The 25233-nt window shown below is 38.4% G+C and overlaps 1 protein-coding gene across 2 annotated transcripts in view; it reads left to right on the forward strand.

Moving 5' to 3' along the window:
- Positions 1-25233, forward strand: part of PIK3CA (phosphatidylinositol-4,5-bisphosphate 3-kinase catalytic subunit alpha) — a 41733-nt gene that overhangs the window by 4916 nt on the left and 11584 nt on the right. The window contains exons 1-15 of one of the 2 annotated variants that reach the window (XM_051782282.1): positions 4568-4892; positions 11352-11765; positions 13282-13491; positions 14161-14411; positions 16021-16266; positions 16638-16723; positions 18581-18686; positions 19662-19814; positions 19916-20050; positions 21553-21677; positions 22063-22144; positions 22611-22775; positions 23339-23442; positions 24242-24413; positions 24640-24746. In XM_051782282.1, coding sequence (XP_051638242.1) covers positions 11414-11765; positions 13282-13491; positions 14161-14411; positions 16021-16266; positions 16638-16723; positions 18581-18686; positions 19662-19814; positions 19916-20050; positions 21553-21677; positions 22063-22144; positions 22611-22775; positions 23339-23442; positions 24242-24413; positions 24640-24746 — 2294 coding nt within the window. In that variant the 5' untranslated portion in view covers positions 4568-4892; positions 11352-11413. Of the gene's footprint in view, positions 1-4567; positions 4893-11351; positions 11766-13281; positions 13492-14160; positions 14412-16020; positions 16267-16637; positions 16724-18580; positions 18687-19661; positions 19815-19915; positions 20051-21552; positions 21678-22062; positions 22145-22610; positions 22776-23338; positions 23443-24241; positions 24414-24639; positions 24747-25233 lie in introns of those variants that run through there. The other variant, XM_051782281.1, reaches the window with a different exon arrangement.

A 25233-nucleotide genomic window follows, 5' to 3' on the forward strand; every position in this document is an offset into this window, starting at 1 on the left:
CTGAATCTAATAGAACAAAAATTCCTGTACCTTGGGACTTTGACATCTGACTTGCTGGAAAAGTGAGGAGACTGATCTCTGCAAAGATGTTGGTAAACTAAACACAGAGTGCTTGAAAATACAAGCACAAAAAAGGGAGAATGAGTAGAAGGTAAAGACTTGATTACCAAGCAAGCACAGTGGAGATGATTTGTTTCTTTCTCAAACTCAATAAATATGTTTTCTGTGATGGGATCCAACTTTGCTGCTTGTGCCATTAAGTTATTTTTTATTAAAGCTGGAAAAACTAACTTGCCTCTTGACTACAGGCATAGTTTGAAAGAAGTTAATAGTGCTGACATAAGAAGTTGTTTCTGTACAGGGCTAACTTCCTCTGGGAAAAGGGAAGTCAAAAGTATCATTCCAAATACCCTAAAATATGCTTGTGGTATCATTAAACTGCTTAGATTATAAAACATACCACTTATTCTTCATTTTTGTATTTACATTCCCAACTCTCAACAGAATAATTAGGAAATCTTTCAACTGGATTATAAAAGTGGAAGTGATACTAATAAAACTGAAAATTGCTCTTCTGCCTTTGTGGATGTTGAACAACCAGTTCCACTTACCAGTTAATCAAGGCAGTCTCCACTGGTGGGAGGAAAGTGATTACTATATTGTATTTTATCTTCTTTCAGTTTCATGCTGTCACCTCTGAAATCTTCAGTTTTGATGCTAAGCTGTAAAAGAGCACTTGTCCCAAAAAAGTCACTAGTGTCTAGGTAAAAGAGCTAATTTTTAAGTGACAACCAGACATCTTAGTGTTGATTGTGGTGTGTAATTGAGGATGTGCCTGTGAGTACTACTCTTAGTCTAGAAAGTTTGTTTCAAAGATTGATTTATAATAAATCACATCTATACTTTGGCGTAAAATAGTAATATGTGAGATTATAATGATGTCATCGCAGATGATAAACTTAACCAGTTGCGTGAATTTTTGGATAAGTGTTTGCTAGCTAAAAGAACGGGCTTCAATCAGCTTGAACATTTTGTTTGTTAAACAAAAGTTTAATACTTTTTCTCGTGTTTGTCTTCTTACCACAGTTGTGGTTAGTAAAATACTAATAACTTGCCTTCCTCTCCAACTTGCTGTGAAATGGAGGATAAAGCACTGATGTTGTTATCACTGCTCAGCAGCACTCCCTTGATCTTAGATACCTCCAAGCTGGAGTGTTTTGGCATGTTGGGGAGCAATGGCATAACTACCACTGAGAGATAAAGATGAAAACTGGAAACGGAAGATAACGAGCAGTAAAACAGGGGAGTTGATACACAAAAAGTAGGATATCAAAACCTATTCCTGGCTATAGAAACTCTTCTTAAATACATGGTCAAATTGTTTTGCAATCCAGCTCTTCAACTCTTCTTTCACCACCTCTTTTCCAAGCTTTTCATTGTTATATCAGCAGATAGGAGAGTATCGCAAACAACTTTAGAGTGATAAGAGAAGTGTAGCCATAATTATAGATTCCAATCTCTTGTTGTCCTGATATGTGAGCAGGTTATTTACTTAAACAACAAAAAAGATGATTTGCAAGATAGTTACCTCTCCCTAATTGGTGTTTTTTTTAATGGGTGAAAATTAAATCCAAAACACTTAAGCTTTTGTGATCTCTTCTGTTCCAGGGTTAAACTTCACCAGTCTGAAAACTGCTTTCAGTTTTTTTGAATATACACACCTACAAAAACAGTAACAAAATGTTTCCAATGAACTACCCATGTATTAAAAAAATACTTCCTTGTTTGTGCAGATGTGTAAAGTTCTCTTAATAGCGGTGACTGACTATTGCCAGTATCTTTTTGGCTTTTTAAAAAGTCTTTGTGTGAAATGTATCCCTCTTACAGAGCTCTGACTGTAGTAGGAGGTTGCATGTGCCTTAGTCTCAAAGTGTTTAATGTGGATATGAAAGTGACTTTCCAAACTGGGAAGCTGGGAAATCTTTAAACCATTGTGGAGATGTGGCTGATAGTCTCTGCCTAAATACCTATGAGCTTATGTCACTTCTTTGGAAAGTTCATGTTAACTGCTAACATTATCTATTTATGCAAACATTAGCCATGTGTTTTAGATATATTAAATACAAATTGCTGGTACCCTGACTTTGTTACAGAAACAATTTGGGTTATAGCTTGAAGTGGAGGAAAAAGAGATGCACTGCAAGCAGCTTAATGACTCAGTAACCCTACACACACATCATGCTTTTGTGTGGTTTGCAAGGAAATGCTGTAAGGAAAGGGTTAATAACATCTGCAGTATATGCCTTAAATATGGAGCTCAGCGGTGAAACTTGTTGCAGAAACACCCTGGGTGCCTCTGCACAAGCCACAAAAAGGAACAGTTTCAGTTCTGGCCTTGCAGAGGTAGGACCAAACCTGACGCTTTTCAGAGCACTGCTCCACTGTGGTGTGTTACAGAACGAGTGCAAGAAGTGGGGACACAGATAGGACACTTGATTTTGGGGTATTTGCTTCATGGGACCCCCAGAGCAGACCCCCAACAACCACCCAGTTAAGACCTGAGGATGTGCGGTGGTGAGATGGCGCTGCTCTCGCCTCTCACACCAACAAGGAACTGAAAACCACTCCCACTCTCACACTAAGGAGGACCTGGAATCAACTCCCACTAAGGAGGGATGGTATAATAGTGACTCAGAGTGAACCAGGTGGGATCCCACCAGCACGAGCACTGAAGGACCAATGGGATGCCACTGGATCCTCAGCGGTGACTTTCTTCTGCTTGTACTTTCTTGTCTTCTCCCTCTCTCTTTCTCCCACTCTCTCTCTTTCTCCCATATACTTAATATAACAAAGTCAGTATTGTTGAACCCACATTTGGTCTCATTTGCATCTTAATTTGGGCAGAGGACTTTAACATCGAATCGTATCAGGTGCTTCCAACAGACATGTACAGGAATGATAAACATTTGGATGAAGATGCTGAAGAACCATTTGTCACAGTTCACCAGAGCTGGTTGTGTACTTCAGGCTGAAGCATGCAGGATCTAATGACAATGAATCATGTTTGTTTGCACTTGTTGAACACAAATGTAAATGCATTAGTGTCTCGAGCATCATGATGGTGGCATCCAACCTGTAAATGTGGAAAAAAGGGCTGTTCTACCAGGGTCAACAGCTAGAACAGGATTAACACTTCTTAAGGTTTCAGAGAAACTTTGGTTTCTTTGTAACTTATACGATGAAGTCAGATACTCTTACAAAATTAGGAATTTAGTCTTCAGTGTTGTGTCACATAGAAGGCCCAGTTTTCCTTTGTGCTTAGATGCAATACACCTGTGGGATCACTGACTTTTAGGGAGATGAAGCCTGATGGGAGCAGATAGTGGTGCCAAATGCTTTGCAGCTGAATAGTCTCCCCACTTGGTGTGGGGGGGGGTAGGCAGGACAGTCTCAGTCTGCTGCTGGAGTAAATAAAGGTCTGTTGATAATATTCTGTGGAAAACTGTTGCTGCTTACTTTTCAACAGGGTTATCATCTACTGCTAAATAAATATTTGGTTAATCACCATTGACTCTGTATCACAAACAAGTTTACTATGGAGTAGGACTGCAGTGTTTCCAACAGACTCTTGAAAAGCCATGGGGTTTTCCAGCTGTGGTTACAGCTCGTGTAGCTTCTACAGGGCAGGGTTTGCGAGGAACTGGATTTGTTTGCCTGCCATCTTATTCCACGTGTCTTTGTATTGGATAGTTTGCTAAGAACTGTCTGAATTTCAGCTGTTTATAGCACTAGTGTGTTTAGCTGCAGAATTGAATTTTTTTTTCATTACAGTGGCTGTGTCTTTGTGTTAACTCTGCCACAAACTTCCTTCTCTCAACAAATGGTTTTGAAAAGGGAGCTAAGAAATAGCTCAATGGAGAAAGTATTGTGTCTGTTTTCAGTTTAGGAGCTCAAACAAAGAGAAAAATAAAACAACCTACTTCTACAGCTTTTGCCGAGGCAATTGTTCCTTGCAAATGTCCTAACAAAAATGAAGTTGCATCCCATCCTCTGTTTGCCAGTAAATAAAAGATAATTGTTTCTGCTAGCTGAATTCGGTAAGTCCATGCAGAAGTTTTTTGTTTTTACACATTAGTTGCTGTCAGGGTCTGGAGTAACTTAGTATAGCAAAAAACCATTATCTCAGTTTAAAGTTGCTGCCAGATTCCATCCCAAGAAATGTTACATGGGAAGTACACAAGATACTGTAAGTCAGCCTGAGTCTGATGTCTTTCTCAGCTGCGTCTCAGTAAAAAAAGGGATCACAGGGTGAATATTTTGTGTAGAGATAATTGTAAATTAGTAAACCGGAGTGGGCCTAATCTCAGTCACATTTTCTGAGGAACACACAGTGCTCTTTGTGCCTTCCATCCAGAGGAGCTGGTCAGGTGAACGTTGTGGATTGAACCGTCTTGATGCTGTTGCTTGTGTTGGAGAGGCAGATGGGGTCTGTGTGAGGTCTGCAGCACCTCCGGAGTTTTATTGCCGTTCTTTCCCTGCCCTTCTGGGTATGGACAGTGGGAGAGGAAATCTTTCCTCTTCCTCAATGCAACTGGAGGTTTATCTTGCTGCAACAGAGGGAGTTACTTCTATAAGCCGAGGTGACATGCCCCGGGGAGGTCAGCACTAGGGAAGGCCCTATCCCAGGTCTGCTCCACAGCTGCTCCCGTCGCGTGGAGAGTCGGACTCGGCCGGAGTGCAGAACACCTGGATTAACTCTGCTCTGGTTCCTTGTCTGTGTGCCAGCACTTCCTGTTTTTAAAGATCCTGTTTACTGTCTGCGGTCCAAATATCCCAGGAAGGTGGGAGGATGGGAAGAAACATGGAAAGAAAACTAAACAGCGTTATTTAAGGTGGACTTTTTATATTTTTAGTTATGTATTCGGCATTTGTTACTTCTCAAATCTAGCTTAATGAATTACATTCTAGAGTAATCTTTTGTTTACATCGTTTTGCACTAATTTCCAAAAGCAGAACTGCATGCAAAAGAGCTGACATTGAAATCTTTAATATTTGTAGCAAGGAGCAGAGTATGGTTTGTGGTGTGCTTTTGCTTCATGTTCTTTCTATTCATGTTCACATAAAACAATGTTTGTCAGTCATATGAAATGGAGTATTAAAGAAAAATATGTAATCAAAGAAAAACCTTATTTCTGTGGGTACAAAGTGGCATGTTGCTCTGATCTTGTTGCCAAACTTTAAGGCTTTTTATTTAAAGAGCTTGAAAGAGTTTGTGTGATGCTCACTGAGCTCCAGAGCTCACACCTTACTGTGGAGGAACAGCTCCAACCAGACCAGAACTAGGTGAGAGAGAAATTCTCATCCTGCTACACAGCAAGCCAAGCTAATTGCTGAAGTAATGAGTAAGCAGATATGTGAAGTGTAAAGAGAAGATACCTTGCTTTTCTAATTCTTTGTTGTGCTTTATGACTATTAGTCCTCTATAAATAACGAAGTCCTGCCCTTTGAGGTGGATCTAGAAATGGAATTACTGAATGATTTCGGACTAAAAAGGGAGATTTAATTCCAGGGTTTCCTTTGTTTAATTCTGCCTTAAACTGGAAGAAAATGTTCTAGGACAGACATTCTGCCTTTGGTATGTCATGAGATCCCTAGGGGAAAAGCACAGTCGTAGTGGGAATTGTAGAGGTCACCAGCAACTTGTGAATGTTTCTTTCTCGTGATCCTGTTTTCGTGGCTCCCAGACACTGAGTGAAGCTATAAACACTGTGCCTGCATGGGTGGGGGAGGGTGGTGAGCAAGGGGATTTGAAAATAAGAATTTGCAAAACTCTTTTGATTTTTCTTGGAGAGTAAAAAGAAATATTCCAGCAATAGTAAATCTTTTTAAACTCTTCATCTCGGTTTTATTACAGCCATTTGATCCTTTGTTTTATTCAGTAACATAAAACACGTATTACCTCTTGGGCAATACTTTATAGTGAGTTCTTTTTTTTTCAGGATGACCTCGCCAATAATTTTATTTGTGGTATCTGAAAGTCACTACAAGAATATTGTATTCTGAAATTTAAAAAAAGCCCTGGACATAAGATAACTTTAAAGAAAACAGCTCTGAAACGTAGTTGCCCCATGCTCTTGTATCTAACTCGACTGAAACTGCTTTTCACTAATTTTCAGTGAGGTTTTACATTCACAGGAAAGAATGATCTTTTATTTCTGCTGTACTATAATTCTACAGATGCTACCAATAATTTTAACTCCTTCTAGAGCCAGGCAAATGTACTTGGCCCTGTTTTTGAACGTGGGAAGAAGTAGGTAGCTACAAATAAAATTGGTGGTGTTTGGAACTATTTGCCCGTTTCAGAGGGAAACTAATTGCTAAAATGTTTTTGACAGTGTTAAACCCTTCTGTTTTGCTTCCCTTGAGCTGCTGTTTGTGATCAGATAAGCAATTCCGTGTATCCGCGTGTTTTCTGGGAAATAAGGATGAAAGTAGAACATAAAAAATGAGACGCGACTGCAATGCAACATCTTCAGTTTTCTATTCTAAACAAAGCACTATTTCTACCATTTAAATGTGTGTAATAATGTTTTCATGGAGGACAGTTTCAGACATCTTTGTACCAGTCTTCCCGGATTTTGGAAAAGTGCCAGCTTGGCAAGGAGGAAGAACAAAAGGACAGTACTGAAAATATCTAGTGTGAGGCAGTCTTACTGTCACCACACAGCAGGTTTGGACAGCAGCAAAATTAGACAGGCAACTCTGCCCAGTTTTCTTCATGTTTTGGAGTTCCTGATGTTTCTGAAGATGAGGATAAAACATTCTGGCATTTAGGAAGTCTGAAATGTCTCTTGCATTGCAGTGTTGTTCTTGTTCCGGGAACTCTTTTATCTACACAAACCCACAGCTTCTCTTTTGGAGATTCCACAGTATTTTATAAAGGCTTATTTGGGGTTCATACCTGGAAGTTCATGATTCTGTCAATTTGATAGAGAATTAAGGTTATTTAATGAATAGAAGCCTTTTTCTTAAGGCAAAGCCGGGATTCTAGGGGAAACTTCTGCCTGGAAAAGAAATCAAATTAGACACAAATTCTTACGAGCAGCTCTCTGATACCAAAGATACCACAAATTATTATAAAACATTGCTACATCCTGTCTGTAAAAACAGTGTAATGGGATTTGTCTTGTGACTGGAAAAACTAATGGGCCTCAATTAAAGTGTAGCAGTTTACTGAATGACTCATTCACTTTCAAATATGGACTGATAAAATTGCACTGAGTGTTTAGTCTGTCCTTTTGAATGGGTTTTGAAACACTAGCTGATGTTTATAGCAATGCAAAATTACTCAGTTCTCAGTCACTGGAATGGGTGCATCTCTTTGCATAAGCATCCCATACTTTATACATTCCATACAATGTTACAGCACAGTATATTTCTTGCTTCCTTCTATGCTTGCTAGATTTCTTGCTACTTGATGCATCAGAGATGAAAAAATTTCCTTCTAGAACCTGTAGGTCCTTGTTCTGATGAGAGAGAGCCTTAGCTATACATCTCCTGAAGGGAACAATAATTTTTTTTCCATAGATTGTCCCATTGACATGCACAGTGTCTCTTTACCTGTGAGGTGATAAAACTGTCACAGTTTACCAAAACCAAATTTTCTGAACTTGGAATCTCTTATTCTTAATAAGGGATTATATCAACTATATCAGATGATAGCTAATTTCTATCCTGTGAGAAAATAGATTATATAAATCAGCATTAATATGGTAAGTGTATCTGGATGCAAGTAGGAATCTGTGTTGTGTAAGTTATGTTGTTTATCTTCCCACTTTCTTCCACCACATGTATGTTTACTCTTTTTGAATGGAATCTCAAAACTTGATCACTTCTAGGTTGGATGCTCAGCAAGGGCAGTGGGTTGCTCTCCATCCATTCTCCTCCCAGCCTGTGTTTGTGCTTGGAAATGCCCTGACCCGAGTGCAGCAACTTGCACGTGGCCTTGTTGAAGTTCCCAAGGTTTGCACAGTCTCACCTTTCCAGCCTGTCCATCTCCCTGAGGATGCCACTTGTCCCTGGGCTCCTCTTGGACATTGAACCGTTGTCCCCAGCTCTTGAGTGCGACCATCCAGCCAATTCCTTATCCACTGAGCAGTCCGTCTGTCATATCCATGTCTCCAGTTTAGAGACAAGGGTGCAGGACATGTCAAGTGTTTTGCACAAGCCCAGGTGTCCCAAAGCTTTTGGCAGGGGAAAAATGTTTGAAGTGCTTTTGGAAGGTCGGGGATTGCAGGTGTGGTGTAGCGTTCATTTGAAGTGTTTGCCTCTACCCTTAGTTTTGACTTAAATAACATCTCTCTAGAATTCCCTTAAAATTATAGTCCTTTCACTGTCGAAGAACATAATTGATTCTATTTATTCCAGGCAGCCTTCCAGATTTGAAAGTGTACACAGAAACACAAGCTGCCAGCTATACTTCAAAACTGTTTCTGTTTACATTTTTGCTTTCCAAATCCAAACCCTGGAGGCGTGATTACATGTGCGAGTGAGATGAATGTGCACACAGAATGACTGTGTGCACCATTCCAGCACATGTCTATATCCCAGTTTAAAACAAAAGCTGCTGTCTTGGTGCAGTTGCTCTAAAAAGTGTAGGTTTTGGGATGTCATTTTTGGACCATTCGCAAGTTTTTGAAGAAATGGTGTTGAGTTGTCATTTACCGTTTGAATTATTTAAGAAGCCAAGGCTGACATTTATTTTGAAGAGACACTTGGCTAGAAGGATTTAATATGTATGTGTGTGTCCCCCACTGCTGCCTCTGGTTCTTTGTTGGCAATTGTTGGTGAGGAGGAAGGAAAAATTACAGTGGAACGAGCCACCATTCTTGCAGTGAAAATGGGCTCTTACAGTTCAGAGGAGTCTCAGCAGGATTGTGAAACTCAAAGACTTCTGATATAAACTCAGTCAAGTGTTGTAAATATTTAATTTGACTGTGATCCATCTATACTACCATTGTATGTGTGTGGACAGGAAAAGTTCATTTAACTGCATATTTTTGTTTGTTTGGGGGTTTCGTGCTGGTTTATGCCGTAACAGTGATGTGTTTCTGCCTGTGATTGTAATTAAGAAATGTAATTTGATGGCACTTGATGCAGTGATGTGGGGAGGGAGTCTTGTTCATGCTTTGACTGATCAAACAGACGCCATTTAACCTGTGTATTTCTTTTTATCTATAAGCTGAGGATAGTTATCGGTAATTTGGAATCCTCTAAGTTACTCTAAATGGTGTTATTTGGGTTCACTGGTAATGTTTTGTAATTGGTAAGCTTCCCAAGTTTGTCTCTTTAAATACACTGTGTGTGCTTAGAACTTTCCATTTCAGCATCCGCTCACAGAGACTATTACAATGATGAGGGAAATAAAACAGCTTCTTTAAGCTCTCTTTGAAAAAGAAGTCATTTGCAAAGCCTTTCTAAATATGCATGAGGTATTAGTGGAAAAGCATTTTTCTAAATCTGCAGTGGCACTTCAGTACTTGTGTGGATATTTTTAAAAGCCCAAACTACAACTACAAAGGAGGGATTAAAAAAGACAACCCTATTGCTACTCAGAGTTGCTTAGGAAGCAGTGGATTTGGGAAAACATCATTTTCATTCTAATGCTTCTTTGTAAGAACTGGAGTGTGGCAAGAGCAGGTACTGGATGTACTTGGAAGAAAACTTTTCAGAAAATAAGTACCAAGATGTAGGAGTACAGAAGTGAGGATCATTATTTTATTTTTTAACTTATGTAAAAAAATTATATATAAATTTTATATATTTATAAATTTATTCATATATGCACAGTGTATATTTATATAAATATATATTTTAAAGAGGGGAAGTTTAGTCTAGGTGGATACTAGGAAAATATTCTTTGCTGTGAGGGTGGTGAGGCCCTGGCACAGGTTGCCCAGAGAAATTCTGGATGCCCTGTCCCTGGAAGTGTCCAAGGCCAGGTTGGACAAAGCCTTGAGCAACTTGGTGCAGTGGGAGCTGTCCCTGCACGTGGCAGGGAGTTGGAACGAGATGATCTTTAAGGTCCTCTCCAACCCTTAACATTTGATGATCCTGTAATGGATGTCTGTAAAATTAAGAGCAAGGAATGCAAAGATAAGGAACTTTGTTTCAAAACAAAAAATCTGGGATACTGGGTGAAAGTAGCAGGCCTCAGAACAAAGAAGAGCAAGTATTTTGCAACATGAAATGTTCTTCACTCTTGTCCCAGGACGCCAACAGTTTATGTGTGAAAACATCCTGAACAAATTCAGCAGTTCTTGATGGATTTCTTTTGCAAATACAGAAATGTTACCTCTGGTTAAGGACATTAAAAATAGGTAACGATTACAAGTGTTTATTGGTGAAGTATCACCGTGTGCCTGCCTGGTGGTTCTGCTCTTTTTTTGGCATCTGCTCTTGGCCCCTGGGCTACGAGACATCTCTTCTCTGTCCAGATACTGTGTTTCTTGTAGCTACTCTAGGGTGGCATGAGCAGCACAGCTGGAAGGTCAGACACGTGTTCCTCTCCTTTCCTTTGGCCTGGCAAAGACATTCATGCAGCTGCCAAAGGGAACTGGAACAGGGAATCAATGCTAAGTAAAACAAGCCCAACTAAAAAGTGTTAATGGAGCTCAGTTCTTCTGTCTCATTCACGGAAGAAAAGGTTTTGTTGCAATAAGTAGCTTATACTAATTCAGAAAAGCTACAGCCAATCTTGTGTGTACATGGATTCTTAAAATCAAGCTTAGAGGTTTTAATAAATATTTATAACTATTATGTTAGTGTTGTTTGAATACTTCAGAGGGTTGAGATTAGAAAATAGTTTAAAAAAGAAGTATAGAAGCATTGGGTTTGGCTGAACTTAACAAAGCAGATGGTTTGTATCATCCACATGATAATATGTTTCTCTTTACAAATTAAAAATGTGAAGAACTGGGTTTGAGGTTTGTTTAAAAATTTCTGTAATAAATTGAATATTAGATATTTTCATCTCTTGTGCTACTGAAGTGTTATAATCACGACTTATAAAGTCCAGGTAAAAAAAAATCCTCTATTTTTAAGACCATGTGTATATTGGCATTTTTTCCAAACTAATATGATTCTGCCATTAACTGTTTTGTTTGAGTAGATATTTAGACAAAATACAAGTTCCTTAGGCATCAGTTGTATCAAGTCTTTTTTTGTGAATGTAAAATACAGCCACGAATATTCATCTGTAATTACAAGCGGTGTTCGAACAGTTTTATCTGAAATCCCCGGCGATGTTTGTATTTTAAATTTTAATATTCAGATTTCTGGTTCTTCCTCAGGTTTGCGCGTACGAGTCGCTGCTTGAAGGGCTTGGAGTGCAAAGTTATCTCAAGAATTAAAAATGCCTCCACGACCATCATCTGGTGAACTATGGGGCATCCACTTGATGCCACCGAGGATCCTTGTGGAGTGTCTTCTCCCGAACGGAATGATAGTGACACTAGAATGCCTCCGTGAGGCCACCTTACTGACTATTAAACATGAACTCTTTAAAGAAGCAAGAAAATACCCTCTCTATCAGCTCCTTCAGGATGAATCTTCTTACATTTTTGTAAGTGTTACGCAAGAAGCGGAAAGAGAAGAATTTTTCGATGAAACACGGAGACTTTGTGACCTGCGACTGTTTCAGCCTTTTCTAAAAGTTATTGAACCAGTAGGTAACAGAGAAGAAAAGATTCTTAATAGAGAAATAGGTGAGATTATATTTTATTTAAACATAGCTAACCTGTTTAACTGACTACTCCTCTTCAAAATATAAAGAATTGAGATGGGTTGTGTTTGTCACATTTGCATTTCCTAACTGTCAGTTGTTGCATCAAATGTCCAGGGATGCTGATCATAGTAGAGCCAATATTTGTAAACTGTGAGCTAAACTCCTTTTGCTGTTCTTGTTCATTCACGTCTAAAGCCTTGGCTTTGTTAAACATATTTGTACTTGCCTCTAACTGTGTGTTAGAGGATATCTTTTTGCTTGTCTCTTATTATCAGGATTTCTTATTATTATAGAGCAAAGCCTGTTGTATTTTTTGGGAAGTCAATCGTAATTTGTTTTGAAGTTTACAGAATTCTCAATTCTGGATTCAACTACAAACCTTAAACCACACTTGCAATAACACGTTTTCTCTGGCTTGCTTAGAAAGTGAAATTTCTTAGGTGGGTTTTGTCTTCCCTTTTCCCCTTTGGACAAAAGAGCGTGGAAAGAGGAGGGAAACAAACATCTGAGGTTGGAGAGGGAGAGAGGAGACAAATTGTGATGTTTTGAATCATCTCTGAAGTAGCTTATTGTTTTCCACGATCCACTGAGGAAGCACAGGGAGACTGTCATATATTCCAGCATCTTGGTTAAGTATTAAATTCAGGCAATACAAACATCCCCACTCCCGTTTCATTGCTAACAAGGGAGTACTGCAGTAGTAGAGACTTGTCAACTGGAAATACTTGTTCTGGGGTGCTCCTAATTGTTAAATTATTTAATAGTTGTGAATGCATCGTAAGTAAACTGCTTCTGTTTTGTAAAGCTCAACCAGTTCAGGACTAGGGGAGAGCAGTGGTCAGGTAACCCTGCTACATGACAATTGAAAGGTTCCATTTGGACATTCATGCATAAATAATGATATATCCAAGTCATCTCATTAAAGCAAATGGAATTACTTCTGAGACTGAGGACTTGAGAGAAGTGGACTGTTATTACATGAATCTTTGCCAAAGAGCTTAAGTTCAGTATCTCTTGGTGTGCTTGTTGTGTGTCTTAAATAATGTAGGTCATTAAACAAAAGTATTAATAGCTGTCATTCAGTTGTAAGCACAGTTGATTATGGTCCTAATAGCTACCAACAATCCTGCCAGGGTTTTAGAAAAAATCAGGTGTCACAGCTCCTCTTGTCCCCTTAGGAAACTTTGTGCTGACTTCAAAGGAAGTTCAGTACTGGTCCTTTTCCTCCAGGAGGAATGTCAGCTGTGAGAGCAGTGATTTAAGGCTTCCAGGATCTTCAGGGAATGGGCACCTGTTTTCTAACCTTTTCTGTGTCTGCTAAGTGCACTTGACTTTAGAATTGTGTGGTTCTTGAATGATATAAAACAATTATGTAGAAACCAATCTTTAAGACACGTATTTTGTTTAAGACATGCTTTTTTTGGTGACTGACAGAAGGAATCTTTAGCTGTAATTGTCAGTTACAGTTATTTCCTCATGCTGCTTCCATGCTGCAGGTTTTGCTATTGGCATGCCTGTCTGTGAATTTGACATGGTCAAGGATCCAGAAGTACAAGACTTTAGAAGAAACATTCTCAATGTTTGTAAAGAAGCAGTGGATCTTCGAGATGCCAATGCACCGCACAGCAGAGCGCTGTATGTCTACCCTCCAAATGTAGAGTCTTCAGCTGAACTACCCAAACACATCTACAATAAACTAGACAAAGGTAAGATCAATATTTACAGTAGAAACAAATGTATTTTCAGTGTTTGAAGTAAAAAAGTACAGCTGTTGACTGAGGTAAATCACTGTTTTATGTACTGTATTTAGTACACTATAGCAATCTCTTACACCTTAAGTTCTTCAGAATAATTTTCTTGATAGAGTGTGGGTTCAAAAGAATAATTAAAATTACGCTTTTTGCTATTCCGATAACTAAATCTTGAAATATAACTCGGTAAATAGAGGTGACTTTTGAATGGGTTTTGCAGTTTTCTATGACATTCAGAAATCTGGAATTAAATCATGCTGAATCAGTGAGTTATCTTGCAGTCCTGAAATATGAGTGAGTTACTGCTGTTTTCTTGAAGGCCAAATAGTCAGTAGTATTCAGTTAATAAAAACATTCTTAGCCTCAAGGCTAAAAATTTGAATTTACACTAGAGTCAAAAATAAACTGAGTGCACCCAGTTCCTTGCAGAAGTTATAAACCCCTCTGTCAGTTTGGACTATGAATCTTGCTTACATCTTTATTTAATACTGAAAGCAATTCTCTGTGTTGGGAAGGAGGTGAGAGTTGTTTGGTTTGGGTTTTTTGGGGTGGGGGGAGTTTGTGCTTTTTGTTTTGAAACTGCATTAAAAAGATAGACCTAACATGATTTTACATTTGTTCTAGGGCAAATTATAGTGGTGATATGGGTAATAGTCTCACCAAACAATGATAAGCAGAAATACACCTTAAAAATCAACCATGACTGTGTGCCTGAGCAAGTTATTGCTGAAGCAATTAGGAAGAAAACACGAAGTATGTTGCTGTCATCTGAACAACTGAAACTTTGTGTCTTGGAGTACCAGGGCAAATATATCTTAAAAGTGTGTGGCTGTGATGAATACTTGCTAGAAAAATGTCCGCTGAGCCAGTACAAGGTAAGTAACATGAAGGATGTATTTTGAACTACACTAAAATAGTCCAAATTTGTGGGGGAGAAAAGGGATCAATTTTAGGTTTGACTTTTTCATTAAATTAATCCAAAACATAGAAAGTAACAGTGTATGCCCCTTTAAACAAATTGGCTGATGCACGTGTGTAGTGTGCATATTTGTTGCTTTATGTGCTTCAAAAGAGCATGAGGAGAAAATGTAATTTAAACTAGAATTTGTGTCACTAGCGTAATTTTTATTCTTCTTTCTTAACTCTAACATTAGTGATAAATCAGTGGTAGGTACTTTTAGAAATATCCTAGATTTTTAATGGTAGGAGATGAGTTAGATTTGAATAGTGCTGATGCAACACCAAAGGAAATTCAATCAGATTGTAAATTATGAGACAACTGTTGCTACTGTAAATCTTGTCCTAAAGGGGTGGAAAAAGAGGAAACTCTCTTTTCCTGTTACTTACATCTTTATCACTTCTCTAATAAGATAAAAAATGTAAACCTCCAGCACCACAGAAATCATTGCTAAGCCTTGCTTGTGTCTGTCTGTCCTTCACTGCTTGGGTTTTGTTAGTGCTGGGAGTGTGAGAGAACATTTGACAGAAGAGGATCTGAGCAGCCCTCTCTGGAACAGACAATAATGTCACCCTGTAGATTTCCTGACAGACTGCTGCTGCTTCCTCTCTGAGGAATGAATTGTTGTAATAAACAGCTTCCATTCCTTCAGCTAAAATGGTTAACAGTCTGATCTTCAGAGCAATGGAGGAGAGGAGGGGTGGGGGATCCTGAGTAATGGGAAAAGCAGCTCTGTACTATGGGAGCTGGGGAACAAGTGCAGGCATACATGAATAATTCTGTAGAGTCATCTTAAGATCAAACACCAGACCTATTTGATCTAGCGTGGCTTCCTCAGAAGCATCTGGTTTGCCTTTGCTGTGCTGCAGCAGAGCTTGCTCATTAACTCCAGGGCTGGACCTGAATTAACACTGTATTTTGTGGTGCTGTTGCCAGACTAAATACTCTCAGCACTCAGACCCGACTGGACACCAACAGCCTTACAGCTAAAGTGTGTCAGGATCAGTCTGTCAGGATCAGTGCTGAGTGTAAGGTAATAAGCACAACTGAACCAAAAATGACTGTCTGCCATCTGCCTCATGCTCCTGCCTGTGACCAGGAGTACCAGTCACCTGTGCTAGGGCTGCACAGCAGGCTGGTACAGCACTTGCTGTTCAAAAACGTGTCAACTGCTTCCAGGGACAGCTCAAATCCGTCTGCTTTGTGCTGCACTGCACCAGAGCTAAAGAGCTATACAAGAAACCTGACTGTTTTTGTCAGCTCTGCTCCCTCTCTCCAGTTCAACCTCTTGTTGTAGACATTGTTCATATCACAAAATCTGTATGAAGTGCAGCTGTGCAACCCTATCCAGCATGTATTGAAACTTTTGGATGTTGTAACTACGAACACCATAAAGGCTGTGCACACAGGGACACAACAAGCTCTTTAAATACACTTTTACTTTTCTGATTTCCTGCATAGGTTTGAATTACCAGGAGTGTAGACTTTTAAAACATACAGCATTTTTTGGGTTTGTTTTGCTGCAGTACATAAGAAGCTGTATAATGCTTGGTCGGATGCCCAACCTGATGCTGATGGCCAAGGAGAGCCTGTACACCCAGCTGCCCCTGGACACCTTCACAATGCCATCCTACTCCAGGCGGATCTCCACAGCTACACCCTACATGAACGGAGAGGCTACCACCAAATCCCTCTGGACTATAAACAGTGCTCTCAGAATAAGAATCCTCTGTGCAACCTATGTAAATGTGAACATTAGAGACATAGACAAGGTAAAGGCGTCACGTGATTTTCAGCAACTCACAGTTTTCCTCCTGAGTTTTCGGTTCTGCGTTGACACTGGAAAAGAAGAGTTATTTAACTAGAAAATGATACCACTTTTTATTTAAATTGAAGTGCTCGATTCCAAAGAATATGTCCATGTTTCAGCATGTGGAAACTTGTATACTGCTTAAAAAGTTCAAGTTGTGGTAATTTGGGTTGGGGAATGTTGGGGCTGTTTGGTTTTCAGTTTTGTTTTTGTTTTGCACTTGCTGAAAATGAAAGGATAATGGGTTGTAATCCTGGTATGTGTTGATAGCAATGCAAAAATTTGTTTATAGTAATATTTCAGAGACAGTACTAATATGGATGTTGTTTTCAGATCTATGTTAGAACAGGTATCTACCATGGAGGGGAACCTTTGTGTGACAATGTGAATACTCAGAGGGTACCTTGTTCTAACCCCAGGTAAGTTAAACACCTGAGTGACTATAGGGAACCTGACTTCCAGGGCATCATAAATGATAGCACTGAGGGAGTAAAGGCTCCACTTAGCCATTACTTCACTCAGGTAGAGCTCCTTGCTGGGAATCCTTTGCCTTAAGTTTTGTAAAAATATATTACATAACCCTATATATAAAAATAACATTATTTAATTCAAACACAAGCATTTTATCTTGCATATAAAAGTATAGTTTCTTTACTGAACAGATCAGTTTTACATGAGCATTTACTGTCGCCTCTGAAATACCAATATAATTCATATATATATACTATAATTCATAATTCACTCATTAATACTGTGAAACCAGCACAGCTCTAGGAAGCTGAGCTCTGGTTTTGCCTGTGGATCAGCAGCAGGTGTTCCAGCTGCAGGTTCAGATTTCACTCTCAGCACGAGGCAGTGTGATGTCATGTAACCTGCATATTGGTTCTGGGGAGGTTGCACAGTGTGTTCCAAAGGGGAACCACGTGGATGTGGAGAGATGAGTATCACCTGCTAACGTGGAAGTGACTGCCAGAGCTGGGCTGATTTTCCAGGGTGTTTGACATACTGTCAATATTATCTGGGAAAAAAAATGACCTGAACTCACGAGGGCAAAACCAATTTTTATATATATTTATATATAAACACTGAAGACATCTTTTAGCTGCCTGTTCTCATAACTTTAACTAGTGAGGAGGTGTGAAATTCCAGCATCTGCTAGGATTAGATGCAAAGTATGTGTGCAGAAGTAATTCTTGACTTGCATTTTCCGACTTCATGTCTTTATTAATAAATTTTGAAACTTTTATTTTTATCTGTACGTTTTCTATGAATATGATTAGGTTTTATAATTAAAGGGCTAATAATATACATAGTTGTTGAAAAATAGACTCTCCTTCTGAGTTGCCCTGAATATAGCTGTACTTGAACTGATAGTTTAAACTGTTTCAGAGAGAAAATCTGAGAAAGGTGGTGAAGGTTATGACTTAAAAACAGGAATATAATTGCACAGATTTCTATTTTATGAAATGAACACATAAGAAAAGCGAATTGAAGGTTATCTGCCAATTTCTTAATTCTTTGAGAAAGGCTTTCACAGTTATTTCTATGTAAAACTGCTTTTAGTAGCTACAGACACATTGAAAAAATTAATGCTGTCCTTGGAAGCTGCTGCCTCTTTCAACTGAGAAAATTCAACATGACAATCTGCTTAGAAGAAACTGTATTCAGAAGTTCCTCTTCAGAAGCACAGTTCTTCCAACTGAGAACTAAATTCTACTTAGAGAAGCTAATGAAAACAAAACCAAACTATTGCTGTCGAACCAATCTGTGCTCTTATTACTATAGTAAATAAAATATCTTTGAGTTAGGAACATTGATTTGAGTTTCTGTGTTATATCCCCATCTTGCAGTTATCTTTTTCAGCAGTTAAAATTTAATTCAGTTCTGAAAGCTATGCCACATTTTTCCCAGTTTCTTTTTTTCCCTGAAGTGAAAAATATTTCACAGGCTAAACCTTATATCAGTAAGGTTTATATTGCATATATTGTATATATGCAAATCCATTATGTTTAGATTGCAGGAATGGAACCTACCATGATTTTTTAAACAGTGTTGGTGCTAGAAGGCTACTGGGGAGGTTACCATTCCCAAAAGAAGTGGATGTGGTCAAATGTGTATATGGAGATCCCTTTTCAGTAAAGAAAATGTACTCTTTATGCACATGCAGAGTTTAGACTGGAATATAACAAATGCCTTTTGGTGTAACTCTTGATTGAATGCACTTGCCTGCATGCTCTCCTTTAACCTGGTTTAATTCTGCTTTCTGAATCCTGCAGATGGAATGAATGGCTGTTGTATGACATGTACATTCCTGATCTCCCACGTGCTGCTCGGCTCTGCCTCTCGATCTGCTCCGTTAAAGGCCGGAAGGGAGCTAAGGAGGTAAAATGCTTCATGGATTTAATGCACTAATGAGCAAAAGCTACTTAAATCAAGTTTGGGAAAAACATGTGGTAAATGCTGTCCTGGCAAGGAGTCTTAGTGCACTGTTTGATTTGAATCTGCTTAAAATAGGGTGGTTTTTTTTTCTTGTGTCTTATTCAGGCTACCACTATTTTTGTGTTTGGAAATTAAACTACACAGAAAAAAGCTTATGAGTTGAGCCCTGTAAATCACGTCTATGCTGCATTTCCAGCCACAAAGACCAGTGTTAGTGTTTTGAGGTGGAAATGCCTTTAAACTTAATTTTGTAAACCCATGTTACTAACTTATTTATCTTTAAAGGACGATATTTACACTTTTAGAGTTGAATTTTCAGGTAAAGAAAATCTGTGTTCCTATAGCATTTGATGAAAGATCTCAAGTAGTAATTTTTAATAGTTTACATGCAACATCTAATTCTAGCCACCAGCATCATTACATTCTGGGTTTGAGTGTGTGTCACAGATACTATATAGGAGGGTTTTGTCTTGCATACTTCCAGGGATGGAGCATCCACAGCTTCTCAGGGCAACCTGTGCCAGTGTCTGACCACCCTTACCATAAAAAAAAAAAATAAATATTTCTTTTGCGTAATCTAAAACTATTGGCTTTCAGTCTAAAACTGTTGCTCCTTGTTCTTTCACTACAGGCCTTGGTAAAAAGTCTCTCTGTGTCAAAAAAACTTTCTACATCATCTTGACTTTTTCTGATGTGAGGAAGGTGTCAGCATGTGTTTGCAATTCGTTTGATATAATTTTGTAAAATGATTGCTATGACAGTCATTCACAGAAAAATACGGTGCAGCTTCCACAATCTGCTTTCTGCTAAGCTGGGAATGTAACAACTTGATCTGGGAGGAATATATTGTTTCTTCTGACTCGCTCTGCAGTAATTCATAGATGACCCTGAAAAAAATCATATTTTAATCTCTTTAAGGAGCACTGTCCATTGGCTTGGGGAAATATAAACATGTTCGATTACACAGACACTCTTGTATCTGGGAAAATGGCTTTGAATCTCTGGGCAGTACCTCATGGGCTGGAGGATTTGTTGAATCCTATTGGTGTTACTGGATCAAATCCAAATAAGGTATTTGCATGCCAGCTTCCTCAAGAGTATATTTTCAAAATATGCTGTATTCTAATAAGTATCATTTGACAGAAAAAGTAATTTGAATTCCCTTTACACAGGAAACTCCATGTTTAGAGCTGGAGTTTGATTGGTTTAGCAATCCTGTAAAGTTTCCAGATATGGCAGTGATAGAAGAACATGCCAACTGGACAATATCACGTGAACTGGGATTCAACTACAGCTATGCAGGGCAGGTAAGGCAAACCCCCCCTTCCAAGATCAGCTACTGAAATAGGAGAGTATTATTTACTACTTTATTTTACTCAGTATGTTAGTGATAAAACTTTTTTCTTTTATACCCTGATTTATTGTAAAATCACGTAATCAATTTTTTGTCGTGTGTTTAGTAAAATGAGTAATATATTCTCCTTTCTTTATATTACCAGTAAACTGACCTAATGGTTCACTCACCAACCAAAACACTTCAAAGAGAAACTGTCTTGCTGTACAAAATGTTAGGGCATTTTTAACATTTTTGTATTGCTAATTCAGGTGTCTAAAATACTTAGTTTAACTATTCAAAAGTTGTAGTTCTCTGTCAGTGGCGCTGTTTTTCCTTGTTGCAGTTTCATGTTTATGTGTAGACTTTCCTGTGTAACCCAGAGGTGCTTAAACTCTTTACTGTCTGTTTTATGGGCTAGTTCTGACCATAAGTAGAGGGAATTTTAAGAGAATTGACTGGCACACACATGGGTGTAGTCCTTTATCTCTTCTCTTCCACGGAAGGGAGCTTGGGCGTTGACAGTTGGCTTTTTGGTGAGGTTTGGAGCTTTCTTCAAAGCACTTGGATGAATAAAAGAAGTAAAAAAAGAAAAGCAGCAAAGCTAAAATTGCTGTGTATTTAAAACCATGGCTGTGAAATTAGTTGTTTTACATTTTCTTCTGGAGGCTGCTTCAAAGTCTTGAGAGTTTCCCCAAGAGAGCTCCATGGTCTGTGTGAAGAAGAGTCTTGTGGTGGAAAGTTTCGCTGTGCCAAAAACTGCGTAGGTGGTAGTGAGCGTCCAGTTTGGGAATTCTGGTGATATTTATAACATATCAACATATCTTGAACAACAGGCTGTAGGCATTTGATTTCTCTTAATACTCTGCAGGAAGTCCCTCATAAAATAGCATATCTACTGTGGTTTATGCAGCAATGCTGCAGGGCTCTCAATGAATGTTTAAGGCCAGCTAGCTTCTTGGTAAATAACATTCCTTTGCTATAACACAGCCTATTACCTGAGCTTGTATATGCTCAACTCATTTTTTTTTTTTGTCTGTAGGCAAAAATAAAAAATGGTGAGGAGGATAAACTCACTTCAGTGGCAAAGTAGTAGTCAACTTACACTTTACAATTGAAAAAAAAACCCTGAAGTATAATAAGGTCTCAAATTACTATCTTATCTTTTTTTGATGATAATCCTTAAAACACCATAGAAGAAGTTCATAGTGGTTAAATATGGAAAAGCCTTTGTTTTTAGTTCTGAATCTTTTTCACTCCTTTCAACAGCTCTCAGCAGTCTCAAGCTGGGGGTAGAAATGACCAGTTTCATTTTGTGCTGCATTGTGTTGTTCATCAGATATCAACTGCTGCCATTTCTCCACACTGCTGATTTAGTTGAAATGTTAAAATACTGTGTTAAACACACTTTCCTGTGTGTTGTATGGCAACAGAAAGAATTGTGTGGAGGGTTAATGTACCACTTTCTCTCTGCAGAGTAACAGAATAGCCAGAGACAGTGAATTGACAGAGAGTGACAAGGAGCAGTTGCGAGCCATCTGTACACGAGACCCTCTGTCTGAAATCACTGAGCAAGAGAAGGACTTCCTCTGGAGACACAGGTATTGGAAATTAAAAACCAAACCAAAGAAAAACCCTTGTTGGCATAACAAGACTTCACCCCATTCCCTCTAAATTTGTCATGATTATGCTGGATTTTGCTCCCTTTTCCTCCATACTGTGGAGTTGGTATTTTAGACAAGGCTTGCAAAGTGTTCTGCGCTGTATGTCTTGGTTAAGGCCATGGAGAAAAGTCAGTTACTGAGTGAGTTCACATTTTCCCTGTTGCTTCAGTCTTACCTGCATGCATGGATCCTGACAGCTGTCTGGGTATCCATGGGATTCTGCTGACAAAGGAAGAAAAAGGTGCAAGGCTGTGGGGACATAGTAGATGGTTATTGAAGCAAAAATAATGTTTTTTACATGCAACTTTTTTCTCTTTTGTAGACACTATTGTGTGAATACTCCAGAAATTCTGCCCAAATTACTTTTGTCTGTTAAATGGAATTCTAGAGATGAAGTGGCCCAGGTAACAAAAGCACTGAAGAAGTTTTAAGTTTTGAAGAAGCTTTAAAATATACTATTTTAAAGAAAACTCCTAGAAGTTAAAAACATGTTATGTGTGCATGATACATTGAATGAAAACTTGGATGATTCAAGTTGCCACTATAATTGACAGATGCCTCTGGTCCAGAGTTCTTGTTCTTTAGCTCAGCCTGAGTCTTAAGATTTTTCTCTTGGTTGGCATTACTTGAATCCCTCTTATGTTGCAACTTGTCAGTTAAATGTGAGAGTTTGTTTTCATTCTTTTTGTAGTGGATAAAACAACAAAGTCAACTGGCAACTAATATCAAATTATTGATTGAGAGGACAAGGAAGTAAATTGCTTCTACTCAGATATAGTTTGTGTCTGACAATACCTGCCAATGGCTCTGTATTACAGCTTCTTCCTAATCAGTGCAAACTTGTAACATGCCTGGACTTCTCGTCCACAGATGTACTGTTTGGTAAAAGACTGGCCTTCAATCAAGCCAGAGCAAGCAATGGAGCTCTTGGACTGTAATTATCCAGATCCAATGGTGCGAGCTTTTGCAGTTCGGTGTCTGGAGAAGTCCCTGACAGATGACAAACTGTCTCAGTATCTAATCCAGCTGGTACAGGTACATAACATATTTTGGTGTGTTTGTTGTCTTGTGTATATTCAGTGATCACAGAGGCTTAAAATACAACAAAAGTTAAGATGTTGTGAAAAATAGGTCAGCAAAAATATCTGTTTGCTTTGTGGATTATTTAGGAGAAGATGAAATGTAGTTTATTTTCTGTAGTGCTGCGGTTTTGCTTCTTGATACTGAATGCCAGAATTTTGCAGAGATGCAAAACTGTTCTACCAACTGGAACAGGCAGCTATTTCAGCTGTCCTAACATAAGGGAAAGTATGAGCAGAAGCATCTTCTCAAAATTTTGAGCAAGTTGAGGCTAAAATATTTGGTAACAGTAAAGGAAGCATCAGATGCTAAGTTCCTGAAATAGAAGCAGCCAGTGCACAGTTAGCATATATTGTTCAAATCCTAACACATGCAAGTATTAATACCAAGATCAGTCATTCTACAAAAATTAATGTAAAACATAGATTGCTTTTTATTTAACTGTCTTTAATCTGTATATTTTTCATAGAAATAATAACTGCAGATGATTTTTTTAATTTTCTTTTATCCTTAACTAGGTTCTGAAATACGAACAGTATTTAGATAATCAGCTTGTGAGATTTTTACTCAAGAAAGCACTGACCAATCAAAGGATAGGACACTTCTTCTTTTGGCATCTAAAGTAAGCTTAATGTCATGTTAAGGGGTGGTGGGATTCCTATTACCTATAAACAATTAGTTGTTCTAAAGGCTTGGCATACTAAATGTCCATTCTTAAGAAAATGTTACCACTCAGAATAAAGATTAGTTTATGTTGGTTAAGAGTTTGAATGCATAGTTTGGTGATAGAAATCATGTCTTGCAGTTTCAAAAGCTAGTTAATAGATACTTAGGCATGTCCTTCTTTTTGTCTAATGATGATTATTGTAAAAACAAGGTAGTCTGAGACTGCTGAAAGCCTCTCAGATTTTTAGCTACCCAGTCCTCCATCAGTTTTTTCCAGATAATTTTACAAATATATGAGGCCTAATGAAAGCCACTCAATTTGACCAGATAAAGCTTTGAAAAAGCTTACTAAAAACTCTTTTTCCTTGCCTGTTACAGGCTTATTATAGAGCTTGATAGCCCAAATATCTCAGTGTTCTTCCTTACTGAATATAACATGGGCTTTTGAAATTCCTCATGTTGAGAAGACTGAGTATAGATCAGTCTCCAACATACAAGGCTGTAGCTTGGTCTCACCTAAAAATGCTACTCTAAGCTGGTGTGATCAGACACAGAAATAGAAGCAAGGCATCTTTGTGCTTTCAGTTTTCTGCTTTCCTTGGTAACCATCAAGGAAAAGGGAATAAGTTGCCTGGTTAACTTGTTTGAGGGGATGTATTTTAGGACTGTATGAGGAAGTTACAAGTATAGCTTAATTTTTGACACCTCTAAGTGGTCTTGTCTCTAAGATACAACTGTTCTTTCTCTCTGTGTAGGTCTGAAATGCACAATAAAACTGTCAGTCAGAGGTTTGGTTTACTTCTGGAGTCCTACTGTCGAGCGTGTGGAATGTACCTAAAGCATCTGAGCAGGCAGGTGGAGGCTATGGAGAAGTTGATCAACCTCACAGATATTCTCAAGCAGGAGAAAAAAGATGAGACCCAGAAGGTATTATAATCTGTCCATGTATCAAAACTGTTGCTGTTTTGTCATAGGAATTACTTAGAACTGTTCTATGTGATGAACTAGGAAAGCATTAATGCCAACTTCAGTAGGTTTAGGTTTATGTTATCCTAGGAGCTGTAATGTTTTCTGTGCAATGCCATTGTCTACCCCTTCAGGCAATAGAGCTAAAGTTAAAGGTTTCAATTTGTGTAATGTGATTATTTATCAGGTACAGATGAAGTTCCTTGTGGAACAGATGAGACGGCCAGATTTCATGGATGCTTTGCAAGGTTTTATCTCTCCTCTCAATCCTGCGCATCAGCTGGGGAATCTCCGGTATCGTATTCAGTTCTGAAGTTTGTCTGGGTATTTAAGTAAATGTTTAGCCATGGTAACACTGACAGCATTGAGGTTAAATGTTAACATATTAAATGTTAGTATCTTCAAGCTTCACTGAATAAAATCTGTAGCAGAGTAATCCATAAACAGGACAGTCATTTCAATCTAATGGTGTAAGAAATTAGGGAACAACGTGATCCTTAGCTGTTCCTTTAAGGTGATGGGAACTGCAATCCTTTTTCCAGTTGTAAGGACCACGCACTACCAAAGGAGTATTTACTGCATAATCGTATCTTCTGTTGGTCTTAACAAATGGTTAACATTGCACTTACTAATTTAAGTCTGAGTCTGAAATTAAAAATCATGGATTGTCAGTTACCTCTGCATCTTTAATTTGGTACTAGTTCAGATATTGTCCAAAACAGGGGGAACAAAACTATACAGTATTACAGAAACATGATATGAGTATCAAATTGTGCCTATT

This window comes from Manacus candei, unplaced genomic scaffold (assembly GCF_025592945.1).
Source record: "Manacus candei isolate 608988 ecotype Guabito, Panama unplaced genomic scaffold, ASM2559294v1 h1tg000015l, whole genome shotgun sequence".
Classification (NCBI taxonomy): Eukaryota; Metazoa; Chordata; class Aves; order Passeriformes; family Pipridae; genus Manacus; species Manacus candei.